The sequence below is a fragment of the Hyperolius riggenbachi genome, chromosome 2 (assembly GCF_040937935.1).
Source record: "Hyperolius riggenbachi isolate aHypRig1 chromosome 2, aHypRig1.pri, whole genome shotgun sequence".
NCBI classification, from domain to species: domain Eukaryota; kingdom Metazoa; phylum Chordata; class Amphibia; order Anura; family Hyperoliidae; genus Hyperolius; species Hyperolius riggenbachi.
Window position 1 is genome coordinate 159,724,364 of NC_090647.1, and position 16,957 is coordinate 159,741,320.

General features: G+C 43.8%; 2 protein-coding genes across 8 annotated transcripts in view; one reads left to right on the top strand and one right to left on the bottom strand.

Annotated features, from left to right (window-relative positions):
- Positions 1-4,845, bottom strand: part of GPALPP1 (GPALPP motifs containing 1) — an 81,464-nt gene extending 76,619 nt beyond the window's left edge. For both annotated transcript variants that reach the window (XM_068267761.1, XM_068267760.1), the window contains exon 1: positions 4,552-4,845. In XM_068267761.1, the coding sequence (XP_068123862.1) occupies positions 4,552-4,627 (76 nt within the window). In that variant the 5' untranslated portion in view covers positions 4,628-4,845. The remainder of the gene's footprint in view (positions 1-4,551) is intronic.
- Positions 4,846-5,110: 265 nt separating this feature from the next.
- NUFIP1 (nuclear FMR1 interacting protein 1) overlaps positions 5,111-16,957 on the top strand; it is a 205,037-nt gene continuing 193,190 nt past the window's right edge. For 4 of the 6 annotated variants that reach the window (XR_011026135.1, XR_011026137.1, XR_011026136.1 and 1 more), the window contains exons 1-4: positions 5,111-5,455; positions 9,447-9,520; positions 11,714-11,818; positions 13,959-14,021. Coding sequence is in view for 2 of the 6 variants with exons in the window: in XM_068267763.1 (XP_068123864.1) it covers positions 5,140-5,455; positions 9,447-9,520; positions 11,714-11,818; positions 13,959-14,021 (558 nt within the window). In the remaining 4 variants the exon portion in view is untranslated. The remainder of the gene's footprint in view (positions 5,456-9,446; positions 9,521-11,713; positions 11,819-13,958; positions 14,022-16,957) is intronic. The other 2 variants (XM_068267762.1, XM_068267763.1) reach the window with 2 other exon arrangements.

The following is a 16,957-nucleotide window of genomic DNA, read 5'->3' on the forward strand; positions in this document are numbered from 1 at the left end:
TTTTACTTGTATTCATTACAATTATATCAGAAATTATCATAGAATTATTAACAAATGTGGTTAAAAAGATGTTAATAAGGGCCGATTCACACTACAAGAGCTTTTTAAGCACTTGTGATTTGAAAAGCTCTTTCTAATGCTATGCTATGTGGGATTTTTACAAAATCACATCACTCCAGTGAGAACACACACATAGGATAACATTAGCAAGAGCTTTTAAGATCACAAAGTGCTTAGAAAAGCTCTTGTAGTGTGAACGAGCCCTAACTTGTAAACAGTAGAGAAAATATAAGGAATTAGTATTTGGTCAGGAGAGCCATCTCTCAGCTGACCAATAACCTCAGAGGATTCAAACCATGCTTGTATGACATCATCGGCATAAGATCCACTGGTGCTACCTGGTAGGTGAAAATGGCAGTTGGAAGTCAGTCGATAGTTGTATGCCATTGGAAACTGCAGCAGTTTGCGAATCTCCAGACCTGGGGCTGACCATATATGCAAGATGGCCCTGCAAGGCACTAGGAAGCTCTACTGCGGAGTGATAGAAGCCGCTCAGCACTCTTGAAACAACAGTTCCAGAATGCAACTGGGCTTCCTTGCATCAGAGCAGTGTGCTTTAACATCAGACCAACCACAGAGCCCACTGTTCAGTTCCACGTGGACTGTAAATGTCAGCAAGCATTTGTCACCGCATGTGATGGTACGAAGGTGGTTATTGCTGACAGTTATAAATGCCATGGCTTTTGGAAGTGTTGCCATCCAGCAGGTAGAAGACAACTACAAAAACTATGTGCAAGATTATGTAAAAAACATGAAGTATTTATGGAGTCAAAGTGTATAGGGGACTTCTGCCTTGTAAATATTGGCAAACCTCACCATACACACACAGATCATCAAATTTTATTGTATCGTATTTGCATGTGCATGGTAACAACGGAGTCACCAAAGTCTCCAGCACTGATCCTGGTGTTTTGCCTTTCACATCAGATGGTGTAACCAGTCACCATCAGATGCTGAGATCTAGTAACTCCACTTGAATAAACAGTCCAACTTGACTTAGACTAAAATCTAAGGACACTAAATCAGTTTACTATTCAATGCTGTTTAGTAGTAAGGAATTGTGCTCATCATTTCTCATACTAGCCAAGTCCCATGCTACAGTCTCCACACTGCACCAATCCTATGGCAAGTGATGACATCAACCAAGTGTGACAAACAGCAGGGTCATAATATTCCACTGCAACCCCAGCACTCATAGCCCCTTGGCTCTGTCAGGGCTCTTCAGCACAACCTCTACCACCTTGACTTGAGCAACAAAGGGCAGAATCTCTTCCACTGCTATATTTCCTGCCTGCCGCTCTCCTCCTGATGACAACAAGCAAAGTTGGCGTTCAAGGGCAGATTCACATACTCCCGTCTCCCTACCTGCTGCGTGATTGGTCAACTTCTGCAAAAGGCAGGGCCAGTCAGTAGGAGCCACACAGTACAGGGCCGTGCAGTGCACAAAGCCTGTCTCTCATGGTTTAAAGAGAATCTGTACTGTCCGATACACGTGTGTGTGTGTGTGTGTGTGTGTGTGTGTGTGTGTGTGTGTGTGTGTGTGTGTGTGTGTGTGTGTATATGTTGCAGTATATTAGAAGTTTTTATTACATGGTGAATTCTCTGCACTCCAGCCTGGGATTCTCACAGTTTCTCTGCATGGGACAGGCAGCTCCCTTCCCCCCTCAGCCTCCCAAACTGCATCACTGTCTGTGAGGAGTAAACAAACCACTAAGAGCCTGCAGGGGGCGTGCATAACTTATATTCCTTACAACAGAGGCAGCCCATTCCTCCCTGGATCGGCAAAGCATGACAAAGAAAAGAAGATTAGATATTTTACAGAGACAGTGCAACTAGAAAAAGGTAATCCAGACCACATTAGAACAGGTATAGGAATTTATAGAATAGAAGAAATAAGGCTGAAAATTTTGTTACAGAGTCTCTTCAAAGGGGACAGGCCGTGGGAGACAGGACTCAGCATGGGAGCACACCCTTACTTAAGACAGCGCTCCAGGCGATCGCCCCGAGTGCCTGTCTGTAAAAATGGCACTGGTACAGACAGTACATCAGCCCTTGTACACGGACAGGAGTGCAGCCACAAGAGGAAATACGACAAGCACAAGTTCACTTTTAACATTGTACTCCCCTACCCAAAATATAATTATACTAGGGTGACCATGCGTCCGGACGTTTTTTTGAAATGTCGGGGGAAGAGCCGTTCGGAGCCGAAAACGAGCCGCCTCTTACATCGGCTCTTCTGGCCGCTCGGCTCCCTTTAAAGAGCCGGCTTGTTTGGCTCCCCAAACCGGCTCTTCGGCAATCAATCACTGCTGCTCTGCCCCCATCCACTGAGAGCAAATTGCGGAGCAGAGGGGCGGAGTTGGCTAGGGCCTGAGCAGTGGCCTCCCAAGAGGCGTGTGCAGAGGGCGAAGCACTCTGGGTGTCACCATGGTAATGGGGTGACACCCAGGCAGAAGTACAGTGACAGCAGTGCAATATGTGGTGAGGAGTCTGCAGATATGGAGAAGGGGGCCTGACTTCATTCCTCCCATGCCCCCCTCCTGTGCCTCTCCTATTTGCAGAGCGCAGCGTGCGGCTGATACAATCTCTCTCACCTGCTCCTGAAGTTCTCTCCGTGACCGTGCATCACCCGCCGGCGGCTCTCACAACTTCCTGTTCTTTGCAGGTCACGTGATTATACGGGATGTGCAGGAAGAGCAAGCAGAGAGCGGCTGGTGGGTGATGCACGGTCACGGAGAGAACTTCAGGGGCAGGTGAGAGAGATTGTATCAGCGACACGCTGCGCTCTGCACATAGGAGATGAGACGCAGGTGGGGGGGGGGGGGGGGGAGAGCATGGTGAGTGAGTGAAGGAGGGGGAATGAGGTTGGTCTGTTCTGCGTGCAAAGGGGAGAGAGGCAGTCCCGACTCCTAGATGTTGCAGCAACAACTTTTCAAAGATGTGCAAAGATGTACACATGAGACTCACTGGGGGCAGGGCAAAACCTGTGGCAAGGAAGGGTGAGTGCTGAACTGACTGTAGAGCAGTCACAAGCAGGGCTCTCAGTTTAGCCTTGCTGACCCCCCCTCCACCACAATGATGCTCTTCCTGTGCAAAAAGCTAAGTGCACAGGAAGTAGAACTTATAGGGAAGCCACGCTGCAGAGAGCTGGAGGTCGAGGATCAGATGTCAGGTACTATTTGCTGCAGCTCCTTACTATCCTATGAACTCTTATTGCTCTTTCATTCTGATTTCTCAACCCCCCTACTCTGGCGGACCGTTTCCTCACCCTCAGCAGGCTGCAGCCAGTCACCTCTCTGCCACATGCCACTCTCTCCCCTCACTTTCAGCAGGTTGCTGTAATTTATCATCCACACTCCCATCTCCTATGGTCATCTCTCTCTGCCACCCTCTACTCCCCTGCTTCTAGCTCTCTGCCACCCGCTCTCCTGTCACCTCTGTACCACCCTCCCCTCCTTTCCCCTCTCTGCCACCCACCCCCTTGCTGACCCTTTATGCCACCCTCCCCCCGGTCACCTCTATACCACCCTCCCCTGCTGACCCTCCCCTCCAGTCTCTATACCACCCTTCCCTCACCTGATGACTGTTCTCTGCCACCCTCCCCTAATAAGATTGCATTTGTGGGGAAATGTGCTGCCAATCTCATAGCATTTGTGGGGAAATGTGCTGCCAGACTCATAGCATTTGTGGGGAAATATGCTGCCAATCTCATTGCATTTGTAGAAAAATATGCTGCCAATCTGATTCCATTTGTGGGGAAATCTTCTGCGAATTTGATTGCATTTTGTGGTCGGCCAGCCCTCCACCATGTGGTCTGGAAAAAAAAACTGTCCTCCATGCCCGCGAAGTTGGGCAGCACACTGCTAAGGTCTTGTATATTTGGCCCCACCCATATGCTGTTGTGATCATCCTCTTTTTTGGAAATCAAAATATGGTCACCCTAAATTATACAGAATCTCCCCACATGCAATTAAGCAGTATGAGATGGTCCGATGGTCCACCTACATCTGCCGGTCCACCTGGGACATATTTGTGCCTGGGACACATCTCAGATAAACTGTGACATCTGGTCACTGTAGTTTAGGGGACCCAGCAGAAAACCTCATAGGGAACAGTTCTGCAATAACAGCACCCTCTAGACTAGAGCATGACACATTGTGATTGCCCAAATAGTGTGGGCATAGTTCACTACAAACTATCTGTAACGTAGCAGTTCTTGAAGGTGCTGTCCATCCAATAACATTTGCAGAATTTCCTAATGAGGTTTTCTGCTGGGTCCCCTCCTGCCAAGGTGGCCCCCTCTGCTAAATGTACTATAGCGTGTGTGAGACTTGAAAAAAAAACACTCAAGGGATACATATTGTATATTACCACACCACTTGTTTCCTCACTATTAATGGATGCCATATGGAGCATCTACAGCTTTCTTTCCATCAGTATTCACAGAATATTCTCATTACACACAGTATAGCTGAAATGACCCCATCTCACCCTCCTCTTGTTCCTCCTGATCACTGGCAGAGCGAAATCCCGGTGGAAGAGCAGGACCGATTATATCCCGGGACATCTTGAACTACTCCAGCGCACTAATATGACTTCACCGAATGCGACACTACTTCCGGCACCCTAAAGTGCATGCCAGGAGTTCCACTGTAATGTCTGATTGACAACACCACTGCAAGATGAGGGGATGAGGGTAACTGCGGCGACCAGGCTGCAGGGGGCGCATCCGAGCTCGCAGATCAACAGCCTCTCTGCAGCATAGCATTCGGGCGCCTATCTGCAGCTGAGAAGGAAGGAAGAAGGAAGTTTGCGTTCCACGGTACTCTTGCACTTATCACTAGTGGCCATATTTGAGTTGGGCATGCCCTTTCATTAGTTTTTCCTCTTAAACGTAAAAAATAAAAAATATAATAAGAGCAATTGGACATTATCGGCTATGCGTTGAAGTAATGTATAATATAGAATGTATGAATGATGAAAATAAAAATGTTTAGTTAATAATGTGACGTTTACGCAGCACCTCTAATGGCACCCGGAAGTGGCTGCACAGCACGTTGTCGCCGTGCTTCTGCAAGCATGGAGCAGCGTGTTCCCTATCCAACTCCGTTTTTGCGTCCGCCTGTGTTTTTAGCTCCTGTAGGATCCGTACCTGGCGCCTGGCCATCCCCGACTGCCTCGCTTTCCGGGATCTGGTCTCCAGCCGCTGCTCCGGCTCCCGTCTATGGAGGGTGGAATCTCTGGGGTGCCCAGCCAGGATACCAGCAGCAGCACTCCAGTGGGCAGCAAGGTGAGCGGGCACCACCAGCCGCTGCTCCGGCTCCCGTTTATGGAGGGTGGAATCTCTGGGGTGCCCAGCCAGGATACCGGCAACAGCACTCCAGTGGGCAGCAAGGTCAGCGGGCACCGCATTAAAGGGCACGCAGGAGTGCGGCATCTGATATCAGATCAGTGCTGAACATGTCATTATGAGCTGATCTAACTAATGCAAGGAATGGAAAGTTGTGGCAGCATTTCTTGTATTATTATATGCCTGATCTTAGTTCAGAGATTTTGTTATAAATCCCAGGAAAATGTCATTTTAAAAGTGTGAAATTGCTAGAAATAATGGGGGGTATTGATGTGTGGGCATCGTTGAGATTTTACCACCCTTATGGCTCGTTCACACTAGAGGCGGTTTTCACTCTTTTTAAGTGCTGGCGATTTTTTTAAAATCGCATTGATAGCGCTTACACCATTATCCTCTATGAGACAGCTCACATCTGAGTGGTTTGTTTCCGATCCGCTGAGAAAAGCGGCGCATTGGCCATTTTTGAAGCAATTTTGCCTCAATGGAAGGAATAGGAAAAAACGCAAACACTCACAAAATTGCTTTGTGCAGCGATTGCATTTGAGGTTTTAAGAATAAATGCATTGTATTTATTATTTTCTGGATCAAGGAGTTCACTTCCTGACCTACGTCAGGAAGTGTAAAAATGCAATCGCTCCGCAAAACCGCTTAGAAAAGCCGTTCACAAAAAAAAAAAAAAAAAGGTACTTATCCGTTAGCCGGGCGCATCCGGCAGGTGGCGCTAATTACTATTCCCCCTCCAGGCCGACATGGATAGTAGGGAAAGATGTAAATCTGGTGGAGTTTTGTCGCCACCTGCCGGATGCGCCCGGCTAACGGATAAGTACCAAAAAAAATTGCGAACGGAACGCAATGTGAACAAGGCTTAAAATTGCACACCTGAACCATTACTCATGGCCTTTTGGGCACGGCACTTGCTTCGGCTACTGTCTCCGCAATTTTCCTAAACCTACTATGTTAGTAGCGTGCAATGTGGTTTTTGCTGGGTCCACTTCTTCTTACAACCTAGTGGTTGCGACCAGATTGTTGTGAGCAGTGGCCATGGCACCCCTCAACCAGACTGGCATTCAAAAATCCTCGCACGTGGTTTGGAGTGTACTGCGCTGGCGCAGAACTACTGTGCCTGCACAGTACAGTCGACATGCGAGTGATTGACAGTGGCGTAGTTGAGGGAGACCTCGCAAGGTTGGCCTCTGCATCGGTGGGGACCCCGGGGTAGTGGTTGGGAGCGGAGCTGCTGCGAGGGACATGCCGGCTGCAAGGGATCGGAGGAAGCCCCAGGTAAGTATGTCATTTTTTTAAATTGTTTTATCATCTCCGTGGATATTCCCATTAAGGAGTACATTTGAAATCGGCACCGATAGACTTGGGGACAGGATTCAGCGGTATAAGGCTGATCCTGCTTCTGCACAAGTCCGGGCCGATTTAATTACTATTCCCCCTCCAGGCCGCCATGGATAGTGGGGGAATGAAATAATTCGGCTTCCAGCGATTGCTGGAGGCTGAATTATTGTGTTTTTTTAAGCAACCTCGGCTCCGTCTTCTGACGGAGCCGACGTTACTCACTGAGCGCTGCAATAGGAATGATTCCTATTGTAGTCTATGGAGGCGCCGGCTGCGCCCAAATCTAGCAGCGCTGAAAAGCACTGCTCCGCCATTAAGGGCCTATTTCCACTAATCCGGAATCCGGGTTATATCTGCAGCATTTCCCCACTTGCAAGCTGTTTGGGAAAACTCTGCCTATTTTTCTACTGGTTTGCCATCTAGATTGCACTTCAATGCAAATCTGAACAGAATGCTATAGATTTCTGCTGATTTCTGCCCATGGCACAGCTTGGCGATTCCGGTTACGCAGCACAATGGGAGCCCAGTGGAAATAAGCCCTTACCTTTCCTCCACTCCAATTCCGTAAGTGTTAACATCATAAACTTTAGTCAGGATCTAGGGGCGACCACTAGCCAGCCTGCACTGTGCGGCCGTGCTTGTCTGTGTACTAGAGCACAGCCGCAAAACTTCTGAGAGTCCTAGTGCTGTGATCGGTGGTCAAGAGGAGGATATTGGAAACTTTTGTAAGGTGCAGAGGCTTTCCTCTACTGAGTTAAAAACATAACTTTTAGACTTGTGGATCTAACAGGTTTGCTTTCAGTTTTTCAGCGTACAGTGTGAAAGAGGCCATATGAAAGCATGGACATTATCTTCACCTGAGCTGCACATCAGTTGTCTGTTCAATTATAACTGACAGCAATTGATTTGAAAAGGGTCAGTCCTTTCACACTGAATCAGTTGCTGTCAATTATAACTGGACAACTGATGTGCTGCCCGGGTGAAGATAATGTCCATGCTTTCCTATGGCCTATTTCACACTGTACGCTGAAAAACTGAAGCTGTTTCACAATCCAGGCTGTGGAGTCAGTACATATATATTTAAAAATGACCAGCACACCAAGCAAATGAAATGTATAAAGTAGTGTATTGTACATAGATACAAAAAAATCACAAGCAGTGGTCTATACACAGCAAAAAGAATACAGCGGATTCAGCTTACAGTATTCATATATAGTTATACACATTTACAGTGGTAAATAAACAAAGTTCAACCATGGATCACTCTAGCAAAAAATGGCTACAGCAAGGTACAGGAAAAAACAGCCTGAGTTGGGTCCAAACAAAGACATAGGCCTCAATTCACTTAGCTTATCTCCTGTCTTTAATAACTCTTCTAGAGTTGTTACCATGGTGACAAGGCATGTAGTATTCAGGAAACATTTTACCTCAGGCAAACCTAAAGTTAACTCTTCTGTCTTGAAGTTAACTCTTTAATCCTTAAAATAACTCCAGAGTTAAAGACAGGCTGTTCATTAACCGCGTGTGAAAATAACTACAGAGGAGGTAAATTATTTACAGAAGGGGTAAATTAACTACAGAAGAGGTAACGTAAGGAATGAAGAGTTAAGATAACTCTCTTACTGTGTGGAGGTAAGTTTTCTCTTGCCTTATTATCTCCAGCATGATCTTAGTGAATTGAGGCCAATGACTGAAAAAAGTTTGCAATATGCCAGTAACAGGGTAAGAAGCAGAGTGTCTATATCAAAGGGTAAGTGTAGGGTTCCCCAGCACTAATTGGGGAATCCTCCACTTACCCTTTGATAAAGGTGTTCGCCGAAACAGTGCTGTCAGGGTATTTTGGCACAACTTGCATTTGATCCACTGGGTCAGCTTATGTCCTGTTTTCTGAAGCATTTAAACAGCCATGAAACAGTGAGAGACAACCTGAGATAAGGTTTTACTGCAGGCATGTTCAAAGATTCATTATTTCTGCTTCGTTGCATAGCTTAAAAGACAGGACAGTGTGGTTTCTAAACTGCAAATATGACATGTATGATGCAACGGTATTACAAAAAAGCTATATAACTGTAAATAAACTAGACTCTTTTCTTTGCTACTAATGTTCTACAGTATTCGTTATTCACGCTACACATACAATTCATTATATCATAATTTTATTTTTTTCAGGTTTGCATTAAAACCTTATATTAGAGCTGATACGGGAGGGAGGAGGTTGCCATTCTCTTTCATTTGCTGGAACTGTGGTCAAAATTGTTCTTTTTCCAGTTGGATTTCTCAGAGATGTATAGCTTAATTGTTATCCTGGCAGAAAAGCACACAATTAATTAAGTCTTGTAGAGCTTGCAGTGTTTATGGATTTGGTATCCAAGTTCCACCGACTTCTTCTAATTTGACTTCAACAGCATATGCATGTTGTATTTCAAACAATTGTCGTTCAGCTGATGACATAACTAGTAATATCCAAGAAAAATGCGGATTCAAATGTCATCCAAATTATCTGAACAAGTCTGAGTAATGTCATGTGGCTCGCAACAGTCTGTATCCACGGTTCTTTCTGTGATCTCAAATGGATTGGTTACTATAGAAACAAGTGGTTGGGAGCATGTGGAGTTCATGAACAAGCCATTGCTTCTATTAGATAACTAATGTATATATAACAGTCTTACGTAGATCAATTTCTTTGTTACAGGTGGACCTAAGGATTTCAGTCATAGAAGGCACGTGCCATCAGGAAATGGCTGTCATGGAAACAAAGGACATAAGGTATTCAATGGTACTAGCAAACAGCGTATCATTTATCACAGCACACTCTTAACTATAAATGAACCCCACTTCACCCAGCTGGCACTTTTCTCGCAAAATGGGGTGCGGGGTGAAATAGGACTCACACGCAATTTTTTTTTTTTTCTCCTTGATTTTCTCTGTGCTTGCTAGTAAGTGTTGGTGCACCGATATAAGGACTTCATTTATAAATATGAGGCAAAGAAAGAAGTGGCTTTGCAAGTAGCAGTTGATCTCCAGTCATTCCTTTTACTTGTGCTAGCTGAAGGTTAAGGCCACGTTGCAGAGGGTGCTGCGTTGCACTCCCTGTGACATCACACATTGGGTATAGGGCAGCATACAGTCAATGAAGACAATGCTTCACTTTGCTGTTAACACATGTTTAACAGTACGATGACACAACCCGTTACACCACATCGCTCCCATTGCACTGTGAACGTCACATTGCTGTTGCATTGCAGTGTGGTAATCCACGTTACAAAGCGTTTGCTACACCGCAGTGCACCGCTGTGAATGAGTCCCACTTCAGCAGTAGTGTATACAGCTTTAACAGCTTTTATATATCTTATCCTTTCTTGAAGGCAGACCAGTGTTCTCTGCCTGTCCATCTTGTTCTTCTCCGTGTAGACAACTTTGGCTCAAAGAAAGAACTGGGATAGTTATGGGTTATACTTATCCTAAAGACTTGTACAGATGCTCAATAATTGTTGCTCAAAGCGATAATTGGTCATCTTTCTGTGAGAACATTTCAGAAGCTGTCACTGGACAGACATGCTGAGCAGCCTGTTCTATGGATGTGGAAGAGGGATAATGAGTGTCGGGCACTGAGCAATCTTAAAACACTGGTCATTTAGTGTTCTGGTAATGTGGGCCACAAAACAACCATAAGAGAAACCTGTACTGATGACAGAAACCTGTACTGTCACCTCAGGAACAATTGTCTGAGGTGATGAAAATCTAGCATCTGTACGTAGCTGATGGTCAAGACCACTAATAAAGTCTGTTTAGGCTGACCCGGATTCAGAAATCCAAGTCTGTATAATTTACAGCGTTTGTTTATATCACTCCTAATAAGTGATTATTTCAAGAAAAAAACATGGATTGCAAACGTTAAAGGGAACCTTAAAGTGTACCAAAGAGACGATTTAAACAAAGTTTTATACATACCTGGGGCTTCCTCCAGCCCCATGCAAACGGATCACTCCCACGCTGCCTTCCTCAGTCTTCTGTATCGCCAGTACCGGGTCCTGTAACTTTGGCCAATCTGCGCAAGAGAAGTGCGCTCTCTATGTATCTCTCCGGCTCGTCTCTGGTTTCCTTTAAGCAAAAAGTAAAAAAGTATCTAATGCTAACATTTGCTAATAATACTATAAAGGCTGCTATAGTTACATCCTTTTAAACAATAACATTTGCCTGGCAGCAGTAGTGTCTGAATCGCACCAGAAACAAGCATGCAGCTAATGTCAGATCTGACAATAATGTCAAACACCTGATCTACTGCATGCTTGTTAAGTCTATGGCGAAAAGTATAAGCGGTAGTGGATCCGCAGGACATCGAAGCAATTGGTATAGCTTAAAAATAAATATGGCAGCCTCCATAAACCACTTCAGGTTTCCTTTAAAACTATTTTTAATTTTTGAAAACAAAATAAGTGAATGGGAATTCAGGAACATTCAATGATGCCTCTATAAAGCATCACTAGACTGAGAATTCCCATATTTCAAGAAAAAGTTCACCTTGACGAACGATAGACTTGGGCAGGAAAAACAGGCTTAAAGGATACCTGAACTGAAATAAAGCATTAAAATAATGGGTGCTTTTATAAGTTTTAACAAGCGTTTGCATTTGGTGACCCTCCTGTTCAATATTCCATAGATTTTATTATTCGACTGCTGGGTAGTCAAATTCTCCTTTCCGGAAGATCTCGCAGCCACTTATGCACTGGGAAAGTGTGAGTTCATGAACTGGGCATGCCCAGTAAAAGATTTTGCTTATGCACTTCAGATGTGCAAGTTCAGGAAATTATCAACTTTGAGGGAGTATTGACCACTGCTTGTGAATGGCCAGCTTATCTGTTTTTTGTTCTTTTTATTTTACCAACCTTAGCAATAATGATAATTATAATGATGAAACAGAGCTCCATGTTTCATGTCTTATTTTATTTGTGCCTATAGAAAAAACAGAGGAAGGAACCTGACTACACATACTACTGTGACACCTGTGATCAGGGCTTTCACCATCAGGAAAAATATGATGAACACGTCGCACAGCATGTGAAGGTATGCAGCCATGCATGCATGTTTTTAACATACAGAACATAACTAGGCTGCCATCTATGGTGAAACCACTATTCCCAGTATACCTTATTCCTTCACACTGGAGGTCAGCCTTGTCAGATCTAGCACACCCTATGGGTTTAGGATCCAGGCTGATTACACTGTACCTGATTTAAAAAAGTGATCCATTAGGCTTATGCCTATGTATGTGTAGTGTATTGTATGGATCGCAGTGTATGGCAAATTTAGGAGGGGGGAAGGGGTGGGAGACCAAAAAAGAAAAACACTTTTTAAATTGAAAATAAACAGTAGCAGCAGCAATCAGAGACCTCCAAAAGACAGCTACAGTGGAGGAAATAATTATTTGACCCCTCACTGATTTTGTAAGTTTGTCCAATGACAAAGAAATGAAAAGTCTCAGAACAGTATCATTTCAATGGTAGGTTTATTTTAACAGTGGCAGATAGCACATCAAAAGGAAAATCGAAAAAATAACCTTAAATAAAAGATAGCAACTGATTTGCATTTCATTGAGTGAAATACGTTTTTGAACCCCTACCAACCATTAAGAGTTCTGGCTCCCACAGAGTGGTTAGACACTTCTACTCAATTAGTCACCCTCATTAAGGACACCTGTCTTAACTAGTCACCTGTATAAAAGACACCTGTCCACAGAATCAATCAATCAAGCAGACTCCAAACTCTCCAACATGGGAAAGACCAAAGAGCTGTCCAAGAATGTCAGAGACAAAATTGTACACCTGCACAAGGTTGGAATGGGCTACAAAACCATTAGCAAGAAGCTGGGAGAGAAGGTGACAACTGTTGGTGCGATTGTTCGAAAATGGAAGGAGCACAAAATGACCATCAATCGACCTCGCTCTGGGGCTCCACGCAAGATCTCACCTCGTTGGGTGTCAATGGTTCTGAGAAAGGTGAAAAAGCATCCTAGAACTACACGGGAGGAGTTAGTGAATGACCTCAAATTAGCAGGGACCACAGTCACCAAGAAAACCATTGGAAACACATTACACCGCAATGGATTCAAATCCTGCAGGGCTCGCAAGGTCCCCCTGCTCAAGAAGGCACATGTGCAGGCCTGTCTGAAGTTTGCTAATGAACACCTGAATGATTCTGTGAGTGACTGGGAGAAGGTGCTGTGGTCTGATGAGACCAAAATAGAGCTCTTTGGCATTAACTCAACTCGCTGTGTTTGGAGGAAGAAAAATGCTGCCTATGACCCCCAAAACACCGTCCCCACCGTCAAGCATGGGGGTGGAAACCTTTTGCTTTGGGGGTGTTTTTCTGCTAAGGGCACAGGACAACTTAATCGCATTAACGGGAAAATGGACGGAGCCATTTATCGTGAAATCCTGAACGACAACCTCCTTCCCTCTGCCAGGAAACTGAAAATGGGTCTTGGATGGGTGTTCCAGCACGACAATGACCCAAAACATACAGCAAAGGCAACAAAGGAGTGGCTCAAGAAGAAGCACATTAAGGTCATGGAGTGGCCTAGTCAGTCTCCGGACCTTAATCCAATAGAAAACCTATGGAGGGAGCTCAAGCTCAGAGTTGCAGAGACAGCCTCGAAACCTTAGGGATTTAGAGATGATCTGCAAAGAGGAGTGGACCAACATTCCTCCTAAAATGTGTGCAAACTTGGTCATCAATTACGAAAAACGTTTGACCTCTGTGCTTGCAAACAAGGGTTTTTCCACTAAGTATTAAGTCTTTTATTGTTAGAGGGTTCAAAAACTTATTTCACTCAATGAAATGCAAATCAGTTGCTATCTTTTATTTAAGGTTATTTTTTCGATTTTCCTTTTGATGTGCTATCGGCCACTGTTAAAATAAACCTACCATTGAAATGATACTGTTCTGAGACTTCATTTCTTTGTCATTGGACAAACTTACAAAATCAGTGAGGGGTCAAATAATTATTTCCTCCACTGTATATTAGTGAGAAGAGGAGGTGAGATTCATTTGGCTGCTAAGTTGTATGACAGAGCAATAAACTGTTAAAGCTGCAGAGTGCAGAATTGTAAAAAAAATGGCCTAGTCACTAGGGGGTATAAATCTGTGGTCCTCAAGTGGTAAACAAGTTCATCTGGCTTGTGTTGATCTGTTTTTGTCTTTACAGTGTAAGGAAGCTGGATGCAAGTTCAGTGCACATGAGAAATTAGTGCAACTTCACTGGAAAAATGTAAGCCATATTTTAAAGATATGTGTTGGTATAGAAGTATTCAATAATAAATGTGCCTTATATGTTACAGTGACAAGGTTTGATTTAGTGATTTGATGTGATAGTTTGTCATTTTTCATATACCAGCTATTTCAGTTAAAATGTAACCAGTCATGTCACTGCATAAAAGATGAAATAAAATGTATCCAAGCAGTATCTAGTAAAGTTTATTGATGATGTATTTTGCTGTAAATTAGACATGATGTATTTTCAGCTTTGATGGTAGTGGACAGAAATGCATTTAACAGTGACCTCTGGAGGTTAAAGTGTAGTACTGCACTCCAATACTCAGCCATAGCAAAATGTGTAAATAGTGTATTAGCAAACTATGGTTTTGTTATTTCATTATTTGGAACAGTGAGTTAATGGCACCATATGCCTATTAAGTTGTCTGGCGAATCTGAATTTGGGCTGGTGCACACCAGAGCGGTTTTGGGGCGTTTTTAATCCTGGTGTTGATGCTACATGTGTATAAATTGTAAAACAATGCCCAAAACTATACATTTTTAAATTATCACTTAAAGGACAATTGAAGCAGGGGGGATATGGAGGCTGCCATATTTATTTCCTTTTTCAGCAATACCAGTTGCCTGGCTATTCTGCTGATCCTCTGCCTCTAATACTTTTAGCCATAGACCATGAACAAGCATGCAGCAGATCAGGTGTTTCTGACATTGTCAGATCTGGCAAGATTAGCTGCATGCTTGTTTCTGGTGTTATTCAGACATCACTGCAGCCAAATAGAATAACAGGGCTGCCAGGTAATTGATATTGTTTAAAAAGAAATAAATATGGCAGCCTCCATATACTTCTCACTACAATAGTCCATTAAGAATATTATTTGGAAACTATCACAAATAATCAATTGTTCTTAATGTGACAATTGGATTTTCCATAGATCTTCTTCTCAAATCAGAGGTGCAAATGAATGGTCACAGTTGAGATATGTGGCCAGCCTAAATACCGTATCTTTTTGCTGTATAAATGAGCTGATTTTTCTGTTGGAGACTGAAGGATGAATATGATTAACATCCTTTTCTAAATGGACCCCACATAATTTATACACTCACCTAAAGGATTATTAGGAACACCATACTAATACGGTGTTTGACCCCCTTCCTCCTTCAGAACTGCCTTAATTCTATGTGGCATGGATTCAACAAGGTGCTGAAAGCATTCTTTAGAAATGTTGGCCCATATTGATAGGATAGCATCTTGCAGTTGATGGAGACTTGTGGGATACACATCCAGGACACGAAGCTCCTGTTCCATCACATCCCAAAGATGCTCTATTGGGTTGAGATCTAGTGACTGCGGGGGCCATTTTAGTATAGTGAACTTCTTGAAAGTGTCATGTTCAAGAAACTAATTTGAAATGATTCAAGCTTTGTGACATGGTGCATTATCCTGCTGGAAGTAGCCATCAGAGGATGGGTACATGGTGGTCATGAAGGTATGGACATGGTCAGAAACAATGCTCAGGTAGCCCATGGCATTTAAATGATGCACAATTGGCACTAAGGGGCCTAAAGTGTGCCAAGAAAACATCCTCCACACCATTACACCAGCCTTCACAGTGATAACAAGGCATGATGGATCCATGTTCTCATTCAGTTTACGCAAATTCTGACTCTATCGAGACTTGTCAGACTAGGCAACATTTTTCCAGTCTTCATCTGTCCAATTTATGTGAGCTTGTGCAAATTGTAGCCTTTTTTCTTTCTTTATTTGTAGTGGAGATGAGTGGTACCCGGTGGGGTCTTCTGCTGTTGTATCCCATCTGCCTCAAGGTTGTGCGTGTTGTGGCTTTACAAATGCTTTGCTGCATACCTCGGTTGTAATGAGTGGTTATTTCAGTCAATGTTACTCGTCTATCAGCTTGAATCAGTCGGGCCCATTCTCCTCTGACCTCTAGCATCAACAAGGCATTTTCGCCCACAGGACTGCCGCATACTTGATGTTTTTCCCTTTTCACACCATTCTTTGTAAACCCTAGAAATGGCTGTGTGTGAAAATCCCAGTAACTGAGCAGATTGTGAAATACTCAGACCAGCCCATCTGGCACCAACAACCATGCCACACTCAAAATTGCTTAAATCGCCTTTCTTTCCCATTCTGGCATTGTTTGGTGTTCAGTAGATTGTCTTGACCAGGACCACACCCCTAGATGCATTGCAGCAACTTCCATGTGATTGGTTGATTAGATAATTGCATTAATGAGAAATTGAACAGGCGTTCTTAATAATCCTTTAGGTGAGTGTAGGTCATAAAATATTTTGTGGCATGCTTTTATAAGCCCAAGTACAGGCTTTTTTTTCTTTAGTGTATATGGTAATAAATGTGCTATATTGTGCTTATCACATCTGTACGTCTTGCAATTAATATTGAATGCACCTGTTTGGCAGCTGGCAGACACCATACAGTAGTATCCTGTTGCCAGTGGAGGGTAGCTGATTAGCTGACCACAATCCACCTCCTCCCACTGCACTCTTTCTGGCCAGTAGAGATGTTGATTGAGATGCTAAAAATGCCAGCTTTGTATGTGGCATGGATCTGGGGGAAATCAAAATTGGTAAGAAGTGCATTTGATTGGCTAGGTTTGAAGCTGCATACAATTTGCATGCAAGCTGAAATTATGAGCTTCTCAGACTCTCTCTGGTGGCCAGCGGTGCAACTACATTTCCCACACTCTTTAGTTGATCACTCCCCACACCTCCTTTGGTGTCCATTAAAGTTGTGTGTAATTCTCAGAACACTCTTCTGCCTACAATAGGAAACCATTCCACATTGTTTTATTTATCTTTTTTCCTGGCTTTTAAAGGGAAGGTTCAAGCAAAATAAAAAAAATGAGTTTCACTTACCTGGGGCTTCTACCAGCCCCATGCTGCCATCCTGTG